This window comes from Vicia villosa, unplaced genomic scaffold (assembly GCF_029867415.1).
Source record: "Vicia villosa cultivar HV-30 ecotype Madison, WI unplaced genomic scaffold, Vvil1.0 ctg.000794F_1_1, whole genome shotgun sequence".
Lineage (NCBI taxonomy): Eukaryota > Viridiplantae > Streptophyta > Magnoliopsida > Fabales > Fabaceae > Vicia > Vicia villosa.
The window spans coordinates 113,991-132,482 of NW_026705351.1; the positions used below are offsets into that span (position 1 = coordinate 113,991).

An 18,492-nucleotide genomic window follows, 5' to 3' on the forward strand; every position below is an offset into this window, starting at 1 on the left:
TGGAGGAGTTTGAGGAGTTTCTTTTTGTCTTTGAGAAGATGAAGAATATAGCCAAAAGTTCTATTATTGCCGTCATTTGGTTAGCAACGGCTTGGTGTATTTGGAATAGGCGTAATGCGATCATTTTTAAGAATGAAAAGTTTAACTTCACCAAGTGTATGTCAGAGATCGTTTTTAATTCTGGAAAATTGCTATATTCTTACTATAATTTAATGGATAACTATGATTTTTATGTTTGAAATATTCTACCTCTCATTTATTTTGAATAGTAAAAACTTTCCGCGTTATATTTCAAGTGGACCCTTCTTTGTTAATGTCATTCATATTAAAATAAAAATAGTTTGTATGATGGTGTTCTACCTTACGAGGGTAAATTTAATTAATTTTGCATGAGTGCTAGCTGCTAATTTGATGCCACGTTAATTCGGCAACCTTATCTACAATTTTAGCTAAGTACCACCGTCTTTCATTCTCAATCTCAGATGCCAAAGTATTCATAAAACGGTTATCTTTCTTTCTTCTTTATTATAGGATTTTGATATGACAGATGATCAAAACGACGCCGCTTCTTCTTCTTCTTCTCAGTCAACCCAACCACCACTCTTTCCTCACGCGCCGCATCTCCCTCTCGATCTGGTGGCAGAAATTCTCTGCAAACTCCCCGTCAAACACCTCCTTCAACTCCGCCTCGTCTCCATCTCATGGAATTCTCTTATCTCTCATAATCCCGAATTCTCCGCCAAACACCTCCGCTGCTCAACCTCCAATCACAACCGCCACCACCTCATCCTAAACTCCACTCTCTCCTCACGTCACTTCATTCTATCTCATTCCCCAATCTCCTCTTTTTTCAGTTCCACTTCTCCTATTACCGTAACGCGCTTTACGATTACGCACTCTCTTGATAATGGAAACAATGGTAGAGGAAGAGGAGATATTACCACTTGTGACGGCATCATCTGTTTTGGTATAGATGAATCCTTAGCTCTTTCATGTAATCCTTCTATTAGAAAATTCAAATTATTGCCTCCTTTGAAGATTAATAACTCTCAGTCTCACCAAACACATTTTCAAAACTTATACACATTACTTTATGATCGTTTCACTGGTAATTATAAGATTTTTTCTGTTGCTTGTTGTAATAGCGAAAAACAAGTTAATGTTCATACTTTGGGGACCGATTATTGGAGAAGGATTCAGGACTTTCCATGTGGTTATATCATTCCTAAACCCGGGGTATTTGTGAGTGATACTGTTAATTGGTTGGCTTGTGATGATACTAGTTTTGCGGCACGGGTTATTGTTTCTCTTGATTTGGAGAATGAGTTGTATCGAAAGCTTTCACCGCCGCCTTTTTATGATATCATGGCATTTGAAGTTTCCATTACATTGGGGGTTTTGAGGGGTTGTTTGTCCATGCTTTCTTATAGTGACAAGTTTTCTAATGTTTGGATTATGAAGGAATATGGGAATGAAAAGTCTTGGACCAAATTATTTAGTGTTCCTCGTATGGAAGAATGGGGTGTTTATGTATATACCAAGGCATTATATGTTTCAGAGGATGAGCAAGTGTTGATGGAGTGTTTGAAGATGGGGAAATATAGTTTGGTTGTTTATGATTCTAGAAATAATACTTTTAAGATTCCTAAATTTCAAAACTACAATCAAGGTAGTGAGATGACAGCAGAAGTTTATGTTGAGAGTTTGATATCACCTTTGTAGATGCCGTGCTATGTGACCTGATTTAGAGACTCAACTGCAACTTATAGGTGAATGTTTGATCTTGTTATTTATGTTATTTAGAGTTGTTGGTGTTGTCATCATGCATTACATTTTATTGATTATAAATTTCTTGTATTATTTAAACTAATACTCTCAATTTTGTTTTCTATATCATTGGTTGAATTCTACATTCCGCTGCAATGTTTGAATTCTATATCATTAACAGTTGTTGCTATGAAAACCTTGGCCTTAAACCAAGCTTAATTTAGCATTCTGAGATATTTTGTTCTTGTAGTTGTCTACAAATGGTCTGTACCTTGTAGTTTTAATCAGTTGTCTCATTTACATGATCAAAAGATTCAAACAGTAATACTAAAATACAAAAAAGACACCAAAAAACAAACCAGTTGGATTACTAAATAATGGTATCACTATAGCTCCAATATCATAAGATTCTTCTAATTTGAGATTTACATTAATTTATTAGGATCTGATCACTTGGCATGCTTATCAGCTGGTTTGGCATGATAATAATAGCAATGTATCTAATTTTCTGTCAACCTGAATGTTGAAAAAAGGAATAATTAATTGTATAGGCATGTGGACATGTGGTAGCCATTCTGAACTCTAAAAAACTAATCAATTCAGCACTGTTTCTGCTGCTATTCTAGTAACCGTCCACGTTAGTGTATGCTTACATAATTGAGCAAATAGGTTAGCTCATCATAATTTAGTATAATAAAGAAATAAATTGAGTAACATATCTTATGTGATTACCTATAAGAATGTGCACCATGTCACTGACTTTATATATTTTAATAATATTATAATAGAAGGTTCAGGTCACCAATATGATGACAACCAGTTTATTTAAGGTTTGTTTTCTCCACTTATCATTGACTCTAAGCATTTCTGAAAGCTATCACCATGTCTTTCTATTCTTAAATATATTGTCCAATGCAGTAGCACTATCAATATTCTCTTCTCTTGTCATCTTCTTCTAAGATTTTAAGTTAAATGTAACACACCCTCTCTCATAACCGAAACTTTTACTGACTATCTCACTCATTTAATGGATAATGAGACCAACACTGCAAAGCTAAGCTCAAGCCATTGGAAATCATTTTACAGCTTTGCTGATAAAGTGAAAAGATTTCCAGGTTTGGTGAGGAGAACAATTTGGAAAGTTGGCAAAGATGATCCAAGAAAAGTGGTTCATTCTTTGAAAGTTGGTCTGGCTTTGACACTAATTTCTTTGTTGTATCTTGCGGATCCGTTGTACAAAGGGATAGGAAAAAATGCTGTGGTGGCTGTCATGACTGTGGTGGTTGTGATGGAGTTTACTGTTGGTAAGCAATTATCATTTCTCAGTAACATCATTATTATCATGTGTTATAATCATAGCTTCATAGGTATTGATTATGATTGCAGGAGGAACCTTATCCAAAGGACTAAATAGAGGATTAGGGACTCTTTCGGCAGGATTGTTGGCATTTTTTATTGAGTATCTTGCAGATGCACCCGGCCATATTTTTCGAGCGGTTTTCATTGGTGCTGCGGTTTTCATTTTAGGTAAAATGTTAATTTTCATTGAAAAATACTTGACTCTTGATTCAATAATACAGTTGTAGAAAAAAGTATCTGTTTGTTGAGATTTTAAATCTGATCAAACATTTTGTCATCTGGCTCGAGATTCCCAAATATTTGGCTTAATCATTGTTAGACTGTTGGTTTTGCAGGAGCTGCAGCTACGTATATCAGATTCATTCCTTATATAAAGAAGAATTATGACTATGGTGTTATGATATTTCTTTTGACATTCAATTTGATAATTGTATCAAGTTACCGCGTTGATAATGTCTTGAGCATGGCAAAAGACCGCATCTCTACCATATGCATTGGCGTCGCCCTTTGTCTAGTGATGAGCCTATTAGTATTTCCAAACTGGTCAGGGGAAGACCTTCATAAATCCACCATATCAAAGCTTGATGGCATAGCCAACTCTATTGAAGGTAAAACATAGTACTAATGTAGAAAATTGCTACTTATTAAAGATTAAAAAAGGTACAACGGTTCTACTGTCTCGGTCTATATAATTGATGGTTAAAATAATATCGCAGTTACCGTTGTGGAATATTTTAATGATTCTGAAAAACAAGCAAATGAAGATGATTCATCTGAGGATCCTATTTACAAGTGCTACGAGGCCATTTTAGACTCTAAGGCCAAGGATGAAACGCTTGTAAGTTAGTGTCCATTTTTTATTTTAGCAAAGAATATCGTAAATCGGTGTTTTATGATAGACGATCTTATAGTGTAGAATTGAACAGGCAATGCAAGCAAATTGGGAGCCAAGATACTCAAGAAGCTGCCACAGGATCCCGTGGCAGCAATATGCAACAGTGGGAGCTTCTCTTCGTCATTTTAGTTACACTGTTGTAGCTCTACATGGATGTCTTCAATCTGAAATTCAGGTACTGAATCAATTATTTTGGACACAACTAAACTTTTAAAGAATAGAGTTTATACTATGCCAACTCGTCTTTTTTCACAAAAATTATTTCAACTTGCTCCTATAAGACTCACCCTTGAGCTACAAGGTTATCTGTCATGTTATTGACAACACATGGGATCACTATCACAATTATTGAATTATAAGCTCTAGTATAAAATATAACTTTCAAATTTGTTGCTTATATATACAGTTAACTTATCTATTATTTAAAATCTGTTTCATGAAGACACCGAGGTCAATCCGTAATCTGTACAAAGATTCTTGCATCAAACTTGCAAAAGAAGTATCAAAAGTACTAAGGGTAATGGCGAACAGCATAAGGAACAAGCGACAAATTCCCCTTGAGAGACTCTCTGATAATCTGAGCGAAGCTTTACAAGACCTTGACAATGCATTGAAATCGCATCCACAACTTTTACTAGGATCGAGGAATGGTCGAAGTCAAATCCCCATAACCCCCAAAACTCCTAAAACCCCCAACCTCTACATGCTTGATGAAGACACTAGAATCACCTTATCAAGTATTAAAAGTGATTATTCTTCCCCGGATGGAAATAAATCGAAAGAGCACTCCCGAGAACAAACAAAAGAAGGACAAGTACACAAGAAGGTTTTGAGGCCACAATTGAGTAATAATATGACTATGAGTATGATCACTAGCCTTGAGTTCTCAGAAGCACTTCCTTTTGCTGCTTTCACTTCATTGCTGGTGGAGATGGTTGCAAAACTAGGCCATGTTATGGATAAAGTTGAAGAATTGGGCAATATGTCTCACTTTAGAAAGTTTAGAGATGATGAGAATGATGATGATGAGATTGTTGTAACTTGTGAGAGACCAAAAACGAATACAGCTGACAATGACTTACCTTCTTATGGAGGAGTAGAGTAGCTGTTTCATTAAAACTTTCCTTCACGGTTTCAATGTCTATCATCACATGAGCAGAGTTATACATGTAAGTAAGCATGCATACTCACATTCATATGTGAATGTCAAGGTACTTAACAAACCAAATATACTTCATTATCCCTAATGTGCAAAGTGAAGTTCTTTGGTATGTTAAGTTTGCTTGCATTGTTTTAGTTGAATGGTGTGTATACATTACCTATTTTGAGCTTTTGTGTAGGGAAGAGTAAGGTCTATACTTCTTTACTATCTCGAAAATGATTGTAAAATGAACATTAGTGCATGTGTCCATCTTCCCCGTGTGATTGTCATATACCCATTGAATTGAAACTTGGGTAGCTTTGGAATGATCATTGAACATTATCGAATTTCATTTTGTGCCTCTACTTAGTAGTAACAATGGCAGACGTATAACTGCTAGGATTCTGGTCTAGCCCTTTTGTTCGTATATATGGGCTCTAAAATTCAAAGGTATTTATTACCTATGATTACTTTGTACGGCTTACTTTGTTCCTAAAATAGTTGTACATTAATACAAGGGGGTCAACAATACAGCATAACAATCCCATAATTATCTCAATCAGTGTTTAAAAAACCGGACCGGACCGGCCGGTCGGACCGGTCGAACCGGGAACCGGCCAGGTAACCGGTCTGGTTCAATAGTCAGATCGGGTATGCCATCAAACCGGTGGGAACCGGTGAAAACCGGTGAAAACCGGGAAAACCGGAAAAACCGGGAAAACCGAAAAACCGGTGGTTTAATTGCTTTTTTTTATTTTTTTTTAAACTTTTTTTTTAAACTATTTTTTTAAACTTTTTTTTAAACTTTTTTTTAAATTTTTTTTTAAACTTTTTTTTTAACATTTCTTTTAAACTTTTTTTTAAATATATTTAGTAGTGTATTACTTAAATAGCATTCTCACATAGTTTTTTTCGTTAGTGACAAATTAAAAACTTTATTGTCTATTTGTTATCTTTGCTAATAAATTTTCTTAAATAGCATAAAGATATTGAATTTTATTTGATTTTCTTTTTAGGAGGATCCTATTTTGAATTAAATTTGGTACATATTGGAGTTATTTTGTTATAAACTATTCAATTAGATTATGTTGTAATTAGACTTTGTTTGCAATTATACTTTGTAATTTTTTACTATTTTGTTATGTGTGATACCTTTGTTTAAAATTTGAATTTAAGTTATGAAATTGTGAATTTATGATATATATTTTTAAAAAATTTAAAAGCTAGTTATATTTTTTTAGAGACTGAATCATCCGGTTCGACCGGTTTTATACCTATATAATGACAGGTCCATTCAACCGAGTTATCCGGTTTAATCCGGTTTGGTCGTGCGGTTCGACCAGTGACCCAGTGGTTCGACCGATAAACCAGTGACCCAGTACCCTCACCGGTTCGATGACCGGTCCGGTTTTTAAAACACTGATCTCAATACATAAAGCACACCAGCTGTACAATAATGAGATAATCCTGAAATTATCTCATTACCATAATTTTCTCATTAGGATCACCATACTTTCACCGTACAAATATGTTCTTTATTATTGTGTAATCTCTTTTTTATTTCTTCATCCTTGGTGTTTGCGGTTTAGCAATAAATGTCTGTATTGTGCATTTAAGATTTTCAATGCTATGCAATTTTTGTTCTTATTTTAAATTTCTTTATTTTGTTTACAGTTTGTTTTTAATTCTTGAATAGTACATCTGTTTGTTTTATTATATATCTGTTTGTTTTATTATATGCGGATAATCAAAACAAGAAATAAAATATATTGTTTTATATTTTTATTATGTAATCGTCTTAATATCATTCACAATAATGTGAATTTTTTACTTTTATATGCTACAAATTGTATTTTATTTACACTTAACTAATATTTAGTAAACAAATTTTATCTTGAAAATAAATAAATAAAATATTTTTTTTTAAATTCGTCTTGGGCCTTAATATGTGTTGGGTTAGCCCTCTCTATCTTTGTCATTTGCATTGTTTTTATTGGAAATTTCTTTGTGCACCCATATATCTTCTTAGGGGCTTCTGACGAAATTCCAGTTTTTCTAAGGGACAATGGATGGTTTTGAAAAAGTTGAGACCACCAATTTGGAATTTGATTCTAGCCATAAAGTAGAATAATTTTCATATTTCGCAATTTCTATTACCAAAATAGCTCTCCTCCTCGAGGGCTACTTAAGGCACTTTAGTGCAAGCAAACCAACAAGAAGGACTGGAGTTGTTGGATGTTTCTCAGTGCTGCTAGAAATTAGTAACCAAAAAGCTCTGCGTCGAACTTCAGCCCCTTCAAGTTGGCGACGGGGCAACAGCCTCTGACGCCCCACACCATTGCGGCAGGAGGAGGCTTGCCCATCAGCCTACTTTGCCAAGACGTGCCAGTTCTACATACAAAGCCTAACCTAATATTAAAAGAAAAACTACCAAAATGATTGGCCTCATGGTCTCAGAATACCCTCTGCACGTAGTAATACTTGGCAACCTTACTGAAGAATCTTCAATATTTCACTTGACCCTGTTAGAGAGTGGAAGATTTCAAATGAATTCTCTTCGTGACTTGAGTCCGAGGATTATGTAGATTTACATTGAAGCTTTTCATGATCCGAAACTTTGCCACCGAGTTTGAGCAAGTTTTTGGAGTTGAGTTCCTTGTGAAAGAAATTTAAGAGATAACACTATTGATCGCTGATTGCCAATATGTTTTCACATCTTTGAACCAGACCTTATTTATGACAAGCCAAATAGCATTGATCGTGTTGATGACAATAACTAAAACAACAACTCTGTGTTGGGCGGACCAAGGTTTATTCAGGGCAATCCAAATGTCCTCCAAAAAAGAAATGTTTTGGTTGAGAAGTGGAGCCAAAGGATATGGATCCTTAGGGCATGCGATATTGAAGTTAGTGAAGTCAACACACATGTGTCATTTGTTTGATGACTTTCAAACAAAAACTATGTTAGCCAACCAATACCGGTACTTAACCTCGCATATAAATTTGGCGTTGCTTTGTTTTTTAACTTCTTTATAATGGTTGCCCTCTTCTCCTCTTCTACCTTACACTTTCTCTAGGACACTGGCTTCAATGTGGAATCAATGGCGAGGAGATATCAAATCATTCTTGTATCTATCTATGGCATTTCAGAAGGCACTTAGGTGAACAAATCTATGTTCCCCCTCAATATGGTGATCAGTTCCTCCTCCTTAAAATTAGATTGCGAGATGCTCAACTTAGCGACTTAATGGTCCAAGGGTCCAATCCGAACAATCATTAGGCCTTCTGTATGAGTGAGCCTTTTGTTCCTTGACCCCAATCTAGGATCCCAAGACGTAGAATCTACCTTTTGCGGGTCTGGATTAGGGGTTGCAGTTGCAACAACCTGAACCCTTCTCAATTCTAAGCTATTTAGATAAAATTCTTGGGTGACCTCCTGGTCTCCCTAGATCACTCCAACTCACCTTCTAGGCAACAGGTACTTCATTCTCAAATGAAGGGTGGAAAAGACCGCCACCAACAAGTTAAGGGCGGGTCACCCTAAGATAGCATTGTATGAGGACAAGGCATTTACTACAAGATATTTTACTTTGACAGTTTTTGCACTTGCCTCCGCATCAAACATTGTTTCCAACATTATGTGACCTTTTACCTATAGTTGTTCGCTTGACATACCAATCAAAGACTTTTGGAATATTCGAATGTCATTTGGATAAAGCTGAAACCCATGAAAGGAACTCTAGAATAAGACATTTAATGAGCTCTCGTGGATTAACCTGGCCCCACGGTGGACGCCAATTGTACTAGCTAAAAGTATAATATATGACAAGGTTTTGTAGTTAAGAACTGCCAAATGTTTTTAAGGTTGTTGTGGCGTTAGATCAAGCTCACGTAGGGAGGGTGAGAAGCTCTGCCTATGGTGTTTTTAAAGGCAATTGAATATATCCTCTTCAACCAAGGTTTAGGTATTTAGAGAAACCTCTTAGGTCCGGGTCATAGGACCCAAGAAAGCAATATTTCTACCTCCCACTTCCAGGAGCGTGGGGAGTGGGAATTTACTTCCTTTATTTCTATGAGGAACGTGGCTTCCCCTCCTTTGACTTCGTCTCTCATATCATTATGGATAGGGACAAGTCGTTTCCCATGTTTCCATAGATGGGCGAGTAATCTAGAAAATAGGTGAAATTATTAAGAAATGGGCGCACACTGTGATAAAGGGCGGTCATAACAACAGGAGGGCGACTAGCGCCCCTGCTTAAGGCGAAGGTTGTTGTTCGCCTGCCTCTTGGTGAATCTTGTGTCACCTCATATATATCCTTCCTTTTGCGAATATACCAGCACAAATTCCAATTTCTTCTTGGTACCTAGAGCACGACACATTGATCGCGTCCATGAATGATAGTTGAAGCCATTTAGAACGGGAGTAACCTTGACAGAGGAAGGTTCATCGCTTTGAAAAAAATAAGGATTGCTTTGATCCAATTGTAGATCAATAGGAGAAATTCGAGGAGGCATGGATGGAAGGAAGTTGGAGGAAGAAAGGTCGGGAAAGAAGATAATGGAAGGTAACTTCAAGAAAGAAGGAAAAAAGAGTTGGATCGAAAAGGCTTTACAATACCATGTTATAATATGAAAGACATGGTGAAAAGAGAGAAGGTGCACATTCATTAATTCTATGTATTCAGTTTTTATCCCCTCCATGAAGATGATGGGTTTATTAACATAAATGTAGTTATAGGTTCTTGTTTAACTACTTTTAGTTGGTTTACTTCTTTTGTTCTAACTAATATTTCTTCTAAATCTTTTATTGTTATACTTCTATTACTTTCTTCATGTTTTAACAAGGTTTCTAATTGATAAAGAATTTTCCTAATTTTTTGAATATTTATATCTTCATCAATTTATTTATCTCTATTAATTTCATCAAGGGTTTCATGTATATTATTTATTTCATTAAGACCATTTTTTATTTTATTAAAGGTATAATCTGCAATTCTATTAGTATTTTCTATTAATAATACAATATTTTTATTTATTTCATTCATTGTGTTATTTATATCTTTATACATCACATCAATTTTTTCAGATAATGACATTATTTTAAATTTCCGCGACTATTTCAACTTTTTCTAGTAGTGAATTTAATATGTTTTATCATATAAACTTATATCTATAAATAAAATTGGATACCTTTAAGGGAAAATGAGTATTTCATTAAATTCTACATAAAATTATCAGTTTTTCATGTTATATAATGTTTATATTATTATTATGTCCTTAATTTAATTAAAAAATGTTGATAGTTGATTCATTAAATATAACTCAAATATTATAATAAATTTTGATTTTACATGAAAATAATTAATAATTATTTTGACTGATAATTTATGATTTATAATTGTAACATGGAGTAAGTTTTTAATACTCCATCCGTTCCTTTATAATTGTCACTTTTTAAGTTTTTTTACATACCAAGACAACCAATAATTATTGTTACTTTTTAAGTAATGATTGTTCTTTTTCTAATAATACCCTAAACTTTTTAATACTTTATTTAACTTTTTATCTCTCTATTATAATGATTAGGGGTAATTTTGACAAAACAACAAAAATACTTTCTTGAAGTTTGAAATGTGACACTTAAAAAAAACAAATTTTTTTCACAAAAGTGACAATTATAAAAGAACCGAGGGAGGGAGTAGTTTGTGAGAAATACTTGCATGGATACGAACCTAAATCCTTATTTTTAGGCACAATCAATAAAAAATTGAGAAAATTGACAGTTGTTAAAAATTTATTTTTTTTTAATTGCTATCATGGGGTGTGGTTGGTTTAATGAAGGAGAGAGACAATTTTATTTTATTTTTTTAATTAATAAAAAAATATGATTGGTTGTGTGTAAATCCATGTGTTATGGTTGTGTCCATATAAGAATTTTTCGTAGTTTGTATGATCGTATTCTACCTTACTACTAGGGTAAATTTAAATTTTGCATTAGTGCTACCTGCTAATTGATGACACGTTAATTCGGCGACCTTATCTACAAAATTTAGCTCCGTCATTCTTAGGGGTGGGAATAGGCCAGGCCGGCGGGGCCTATAGCCTAGCCTACTTAAGGCCAGGTCAGACCATGCGTATTTGATAAAAAGGTCAGGCTTGGGCTTTTTTAAAAGCCTATTTAATAAAATAGGTCAGGCCTAGGCTATTAAAAAAGTCTATAAAGCCTTGTAGGCCGGCCTATATTTTCATATATATTAAAATTAGACTAAATAGGTTAGCTTATATATGCATATATATTAGAAAGTGTTAAATAGATTGGTCTATATATGCATCTATATTAGGAAAAAATGTTAAATAGGTCGGTCTAAATGTTCATATATATGCGACCTATAAGTCTTCTTAAGTAATATGAATTAATTGAAAACATTAATAAGAAAGAGACTTTTAAATAGGCTTTCAGGCCAGGCCTGACTTTTAAAAAGGCCAGGCTAAAAAAACAAGCCTATAGTAGGCCATAGGCCAGGCTCAGGCCTTGTAAGTTTATCATAGACCAGGCCCAGGCCTATAGCCTAGCCTACTTAAGGCCAGGTCAGGTCATGCGTATTTGATAAAAAGGTCAGGCTTGAGTTTTTTTAAAAGCCTATTTAATAAAATAGGTCAGGCCTAGGCTATTAAAAAAGCCTATAAAGCCTTGTAGGCCGGCCTATATTTTCATATATATTAAAATTAGACTAAATAGGTTAGCTTATATATGCATATATATTAGAAAAAGTGTTAAATAGATTGGTCTATATATGCATCTATATTAGGAAAAAATGTTAAATAGGTCGGTCTAAATGTTCATATATATATATGCGACCTATAAGTCTTCTTAAGTAATATGAATTAATTAAAAACATTAATAAGAAAGAGGCTTTTAAATAGGCTTTCAGGTCAGACCTGACTTTTAAAAAGGACAGGCCTGACTTTTAAAAAGGACAGGCCTGACTTTTAAAAAGGACAGGCCAGGCTAAAAAAACAAGCCTATAGTAGGTCATAGGCCAGACTCAGGCCTTGTAAGTTTATCATAGACCAAGCCCAGGCCTTATAAAGGCTAACCTAGCCTAGCCTATTCCCACCCCTAGTCATTCTCAATCTCAGATGCCAAAGTACTCGTAAAATGGTTATCTTTCTTTCTTCTTTATAGGATTTTGATATGACAGATGATCAAAACGACGCCGCTTCTTCTTCTTCTTCTCAGTCACTCACGGAGGAAACAACCTCAACCAGAACCCAACCACCACTCTTTCCTCACGCGCCACATCTCCCTCTCGATCTGGTGGCAGAAATTCTCTGCAAACTCCCCGTCAAACACCTCCTTCAACTCCGCCTCGTCTCCATCTCATGGAATTCCCTTATCTCTCATAATCCCGATTTCTCCGCCAAACACCTCCGCTGCTCAACCTCCAATCGCAACCGCCACCACCTCATCCTAAACTCCACTCTCTCCTCACGTCACTTCATTCTATCTCATTCCCCTATCTCCTCTTTTTTCAGTTCCACTTCCCCTATTACCGTAACGCACTTTACGATTTCGCACTCTCTTGATAATGGAAACACCGGTAGAGGAAGAGGAGTTGTTACCACTTGTGACGGCATCATTTGTTTTGGTATATATGAATCTTTAGCTCTTTTATGTAATCCTTTTATTAGAAAATTCAAATTATTGCCTCCTTTGAAGATTAATAACTCTCACCAAACACATTTTCAAAACTTATATACATTACTATATGATCGTTTCACTAGTAATTATAAGATTGCTTCTGTTGCTTGTTGTAATAGCGAAAAAGAAGTTAATGTTCATACTTTGGGGACTGATTACTGGAGAAGGATTCGGGATTTCCCGTGTTCTTACATCATTCCTAAACCCGGGATATTTGTGAGTGATACTGTTAATTGGTTGGCATGTGATGATGATACTAGTTTTGCAGTACGGGTTATTGTTTCTCTTGATTTGGAGAATGAGTCGTATCAAAAGCTTTCACCGCCGCATTTTTATGATACGCTGTTTGAGGTTTCCATTACCTTGGGGGTTTTGAGGGGTTGTTTGTCCATGCTTTCTTATAGTGATAAGTTTTCTAATGTTTGGATTATGAAGGAATATGGGAATGAAAAGTCTTGGAGCAAGTTGTTTAGTGTTCCTCGTATGGAAGAATGGGGTGTTTATGTTTATACCAAGGCATTATATGTTTCAGAGGATGAGCAAGTGTTGATGGAGTGTTTGAAGATGGGGAAATATAGCTTGGTTGTTTATGATTCTAGAAATAATACTTTTAAGATTCCTAAATTTCAAAACTACAATCAAGGTAGTGAGATGACAGCAGAAATTTATGTTGAGAGTTTGATATCACCTTTGTAGACAGATGCCGTGCTATGTGACCTGATTTAGAGACTCAACTGCAACTTATAGGTGAATGTTTGATCTTGTTATTTATGTTATCCTTAGTTTGATTACTAGTGACTTCGTGGGTCACTGATAAGCTATGGTGTATGGATTCTGCATTTATGTTATCCTTAGTTTGACTACTACTCTCAGTTTTGTTTTCTATATCCTTTGTTGGATTCTGCATTCTACTGCAAAATCATAAGATTCTTCTAATTTGAGAATTACATTAATTTATTAGGACCTGATCACTTGGTATGCCTATCAGCTGGTTTGGCATGATAATATTAATAGCAATGTATCTAATTTTCTGCCAACCTGAATGTTGAAAAAAGGAATAATTAATTGAATAGGCATGTGGACATGTGGTAGCCATTTTGAACTCTAAAAAACTAATCATTTTAGCACTGTTTCTGCTGCTATGCTAGTAACCGTCCACGTTAGTGTATGCTTACATAATTGAGCAAATAGATTAGTTCATCATAATTTAGTATAAAAGAAATAGAATGAGTGAAACATATGCTATGTGATCTCCTATAAGAAGGTGCACATTGTCACTGACTTTATATATTTTAATAATATTATAATATAAGGTTCAGGTCACCAATATGATGACAACCAGTTTATTTAAGGTTTGTTTTCTCCACTTAACATTGACTCTAAGCATTTTTGAAAGCTACCACCATGTCTTTCTATTCTTAAATATATTGTCCAATGCAGTAGCACTATCAATAAAAGTTTCAATGGATCATGAGACCAATACTGCTAAGCTAAGCTCAAGCCATTGGAAATCATTTTACAGCTTTGCTGATAAAATGAAAAGATTTCCAGGTTTAATGAGGAGAACAATTTGGAAAGTTGGCAAAGATGATCCAAGAAAAGTGGTTCATTCTTTGAAAGTTGGTTTGGCATTGACACTAATTTCTTTGTTGTATCTTACGGATCCGTTGTACAGAGGGATAGGAAAAAATGCTGTGGTGGCTGTCATGACTGTGGTGGTTGTGATGGAGTTCACTGTCGGTAAGCAATTCTCATTTCTCAGTAACATCATTATTATCACGTGTTATGATCATAGCTTCATAGGTATTGATTATGATTGCAGGAGGAACCTTATCCAAAGGACTAAATAGAGGATTAGGAACTCTTTCTGCAGGATTGTTGGCATTTTTCATTGAGTATCTTGCAGATGCACCCGGCCATATTTTTCGAGCGGTTTTCATTGGTGCTGCGGTTTTCATTTTAGGTAAAATGTTAATTTTCATATGAAAAATACTTGACTCTTGATTCAATAATACAGCTGTAGAAAAAAGTATCTGTTTGTAAAGATTTTAAATCTGATAAAGCATTTTGTCATCTGGCTGGCTTGAGATTCCAAAATATTTGGCTTAATCGTTGTTAGACTGTTGGTTTTGCAGGAGCTGCAGCTACTTATGTCAGATTCATTCCTTATATAAAGAAGAATTATGACTATGGTGTTATGATATTTCTTTTGACATTCAATTTGATAATTGTATCAAGTTACCGCGTTGATAATGTCTTGAGCATGGCAAAAGACCGCATCTCTACCATATGCATTGGCGTCGCCCTTTGTCTAGTGATGAGCCTATTAGTATTTCCAAACTGGTCAGGAGAAGACCTTCATAAATCCACCATATCAAAGCTTGATGGCATAGCCAACTCTATTGAAGGTAAAACATAGTACTAATGTAGAAAATTGCTACTTATTAAAGATGAAAAAAGGTACAACGGTTCTACTGTCTCGGTCTATATAATTGATGGTTAAAATAATATCGCAGTTACCGTTGTGGAATATTTTAATGATTCTGAAAAACAAGCAAATGAAGATGATTCATCTGAGGATCCTATTTACAAGTGCTACGAGGCCATTTTAGACTCTAAGGCCAAGGATGAAACGCTTGTAAGTTAGTGTCCATTTTTTATTTTAGCAAAGAGTATCAGAAATTGGTGTTTTATGATAGACGATCTTATATTGAACAGGCAATGCAAGCAAATTGGGAGCCAAGATACTCAAGAAGCTGCCACAGGATCCCGTGGCAGCAATATGCAACAGTGGGAGCTTCTCTTCGTCATTTTAGTTACACTGTTGTAGCTCTACATGGATGTCTTCAATCCGAAATTCAGGTACTGAATCAATTATTTTGGACACAACTAAACTTTTAAAGAATAAAGTTTATACTTATGCCAACTCGTCTTTTTGCACAAAAATTATTTCAACTTGCTCCTATAAGACTCACCCTTGAGCTACAAGGTTATCTGTCAAGTTATTGACAGCACATGGAATCACTATCACTTAAAATAGCAATCATTGATTAAGATTTAGCTAGGATCTGGATAATATTGATCAAACTCATTTTGTCTAGAAATTAGACATGAAATGCACTAGTCTACAATCAGTGGCGGAGCCAGAAAAATTATGTAGCTTGGGCAAATTACCACCGACTTCATAATTTTCTACCAAGAAAATATTTGACATAATAATTTTTATTTGAACTAGTTCTAAAACCGGTTTCTCTCAAAACAAGTTATATCACAGTCATATTTTTTCTTTACGCGATATTTTTTTTTTCCATAAAATTCATTCTATTTTCAAAGTGTATCCAAGTTCTAGCTAGACATTTCAACAAACTAATTTTTTTCAAAATAACTCCTAGATCAAAAGTATAATATTTTAAATAACAAATACAAATTAGTAAAATTCAACAGCCTGCTCTTGTTATCCTGTTGACTCCAACCTTCCAACTTCTCACTTAGCATCATCCATTATAATATATACTCAATGAATAAATTAAAAAAGATTTTACAGAACAAACATTATAAACATAACATATTCTGCATAACAGACAATAAATTGCATAACATTTAAAAATTCTGAACACCGGAAACTAAGTTTTTTATCCCTAACAAATGTTCTTCGTTTGAGATATCACCATAAAATCTATCAAACATCTTCAACGTCTGGAAATTCTGGATTACTGCGAAGAGAATCTGTATCATCTTGGAAAGGACCTGCTAACATATCACCAAAAAATTCATTCACACTACCACTTATTACACTACAGCTTCCAACTGAACTCACAAAAAGAGGAAGAAATCGGTTGAAACATTTTGTCGAACACGTAACGCGCGAGTTGCAAAATGGTAGCAACTGCAAGTCGGCAACAATCCTCTGCCATTTCACACACCACAAAGGAACCAGCGGTACAATACAACAATCAGCATCATGAAATGAAAGTATTGAAGAAAAAGAATCAAGAGATAGGTTGAGAGGCGTTTTATCGAAGATAGTTACGAAAAGAAACCGAGAAAAATTGAAAAAGGGATAGTGAAGAGCCCGGGCAGCTGCCCGACCTAGCCGGGCGCTGGCTCCGCCCGTGTCTACAATATTATATTGGCTGGCATATTCACAATTATTGAATTATAAGCTCTAGTATAAAATATAACTTTCACATGTGTTGCTTAGATATGAAGTTAACTTATCTATTATTTAAAATCTGTTTCATGAAGACACCGAGGTCAATCCGTAATCTGTACAAAGATTCTTGCATCAAACTTGCAAAAGAAGTATCAAAAGTACTAAGGGTAATGGCGAACAGCATAAGGAACAAGCGACAAATTCCCCTCGAGAGACTCTCTGATAATCTGAGTGAAGCTTTACAAGACCTTGACAATGCATTGAAATCGCATCCACAACTTATACTAGGATCGAGGAATGGTCGAAGTCAAATCCCCATAACCCCCAAAACTCCTAAAACCCCCAACCTCTACATGCTTGATGAAGACACAAGAATCACCTTATCAAGTATTAAAAGTGATTATTGTTCTCCGGATGGAAATAAATCGAAAGAGCACTCCCGAGAACAAACAAAAGAAGGACAAGTACACAAGAAGGTTTTGAGGCCACAAGTGAGTAATAATATGACTATGAGTATGATCACTAGCCTTGAGTTCTCAGAAGCACTTCCTTTTGCTGCTTTCACTTCATTGCTGGTGGAGATGGTTGCAAAACTAGGCCATGTTATGGATAAAGTTGAAGAATTGGGCAATATGTCTCACTTTAGAGAGTTTAGAGACGATGACAATGATGAGATTGTTGTAACTTGTGAGAGACCAAAAACGAATACAGCTGAGAATGACTTGCCTTCTTATGGAGGACTAGAGTAGCTATTACATTAAAACTTTCTTCCTCGGTTTTGATGTCTATCATTACATGAGCAGAGTTATATATGTAAGTAAACATGCATACTCACATTCATATGTGTATTTCAAGGAACTTAACAAACCAAATATACTTCATTATCCCTAAAGTGCAAAGTGAAGTTCTTTGGTATGTTAAGTTTGCTTGCATACACATTACCTATTTTGAGCTTTTGAGTAGGGAAGAGTAAGGCCTATACTACTTTACTATCTTGTATCAAATTCTTGCCTTTTGTCTTGAAGTTTTATCTTTTCAGTTATGAGGTGCTGTTCAGTGGTAAGAATTTGACCCTATGACTCTATAATTTCGCAGGACAAAGTTCAAACCTCTTTGAAAATGATTGTAAGATGAACATTAGTGTCATTTTATTAATAATAATTCTCTTCACCATTAAATGTACATCTCTATCTTATTTTTACTAATTGCACTTGCAAGACCAGAACACATCATAGCATATATGTCCATCTTCCCGTGTCAAATGTCATATGCCCATTGAATTGAAACTTGGGTAGCTTTGGAATGATCATTGAACATTATCAAATTCTATTTTGTGCCCCTACTTAGTTGTAACAATGGCAGAAGTATAACTGCTAGGATTCTGGTATTACCTATGATTACATAGAACAAGATAGACACACCTGAAGCCAGTTACTACTTCAATGAAAATTCTATTTACAAAAAAGTTTCTTAGC

The 18,492-nt window shown here is 34.9% G+C and overlaps 3 protein-coding genes across 9 annotated transcripts; all 3 read left to right on the forward strand.

The window, feature by feature from the left end:
* Positions 1-423: 423 nt before the first annotated feature.
* On the forward strand, positions 424-3,019 carry LOC131631242 (F-box/kelch-repeat protein At3g23880-like). Of its 3 annotated transcripts, none has more exons than XM_058902037.1 (2): positions 424-1,769; positions 2,883-3,019. In XM_058902037.1, exon 1 carries the CDS (start codon positions 541-543, stop codon positions 1,720-1,722), a length of 1,182 nt encoding a protein of 393 aa, XP_058758020.1. In that variant the 5' UTR covers positions 424-540; the 3' UTR covers positions 1,723-1,769; positions 2,883-3,019. The 3 variants fall into 3 exon arrangements, with proteins under 3 accessions (XP_058758020.1, XP_058758019.1, XP_058758018.1); XM_058902036.1 differs by having other exon boundaries at positions 2,854-2,985; XM_058902035.1 differs by lacking the exon at positions 2,883-3,019 and adding an exon at positions 2,556-2,798.
* Positions 2,581-18,059, forward strand: LOC131631240 (aluminum-activated malate transporter 14-like). Of its 5 annotated transcripts, XM_058902030.1 has the most exons (8): positions 13,535-13,611; positions 14,178-14,216; positions 14,305-14,604; positions 14,687-14,827; positions 15,000-15,272; positions 15,381-15,502; positions 15,583-15,726; positions 17,110-18,059. In XM_058902030.1, the coding sequence occupies exons 3-8, from the start codon at positions 14,328-14,330 to the stop codon at positions 17,764-17,766; spliced, it is 1,614 nt and encodes a 537-aa protein (XP_058758013.1). In that variant the 5' UTR covers positions 13,535-13,611; positions 14,178-14,216; positions 14,305-14,327; the 3' UTR covers positions 17,767-18,059. The 5 variants fall into 5 exon arrangements, with proteins under 5 accessions (XP_058758016.1, XP_058758011.1, XP_058758014.1 ...); XM_058902033.1 differs by lacking the exons at positions 13,535-13,611; positions 14,178-14,216 and adding an exon at positions 2,581-2,597; XM_058902028.1 differs by lacking the exons at positions 13,535-13,611; positions 14,178-14,216 and adding an exon at positions 12,294-12,811.
* Positions 2,795-5,509, forward strand: LOC131631241 (aluminum-activated malate transporter 14-like). Its single transcript, XM_058902034.1, has 6 exons — positions 2,795-3,071; positions 3,154-3,294; positions 3,462-3,734; positions 3,843-3,964; positions 4,053-4,196; positions 4,464-5,509. Exons 1-6 carry the CDS (start codon positions 2,795-2,797, stop codon positions 5,124-5,126), a joined length of 1,620 nt encoding a protein of 539 aa, XP_058758017.1. The 3' UTR covers positions 5,127-5,509.
* Positions 18,060-18,492: the final 433 nt, after the last annotated feature.

Excerpts from the sequence above, each read along its gene's own strand:
- LOC131631242 (XM_058902037.1), top strand. The coding sequence starts at position 541 with ATGACAGATGATCAAAACGACGCCGCTTCTTCTTCTTCTTCTCAGTCA.
- LOC131631240 (XM_058902028.1), top strand. The coding sequence starts at position 12,358 with ATGACAGATGATCAAAACGACGCCGCTTCTTCTTCTTCTTCTCAGTCA. Across the intron at positions 12,812-14,304 it reads TGACGGCATCATTTGTTTTG|TAGCACTATCAATAAAAGTT; the intron begins GTATATATGAAT and ends TGTCCAATGCAG. Across the intron at positions 15,273-15,380 it reads CATAGCCAACTCTATTGAAG|TTACCGTTGTGGAATATTTT; the intron begins GTAAAACATAGT and ends ATAATATCGCAG.
- LOC131631241 (XM_058902034.1), top strand. The coding sequence starts at position 2,795 with ATGGATAATGAGACCAACACTGCAAAGCTAAGCTCAAGCCATTGGAAA. Across the intron at positions 3,965-4,052 it reads AGGCCAAGGATGAAACGCTT|GCAATGCAAGCAAATTGGGA; the intron begins GTAAGTTAGTGT and ends AGAATTGAACAG. Across the intron at positions 4,197-4,463 it reads GTCTTCAATCTGAAATTCAG|ACACCGAGGTCAATCCGTAA; the intron begins GTACTGAATCAA and ends TGTTTCATGAAG.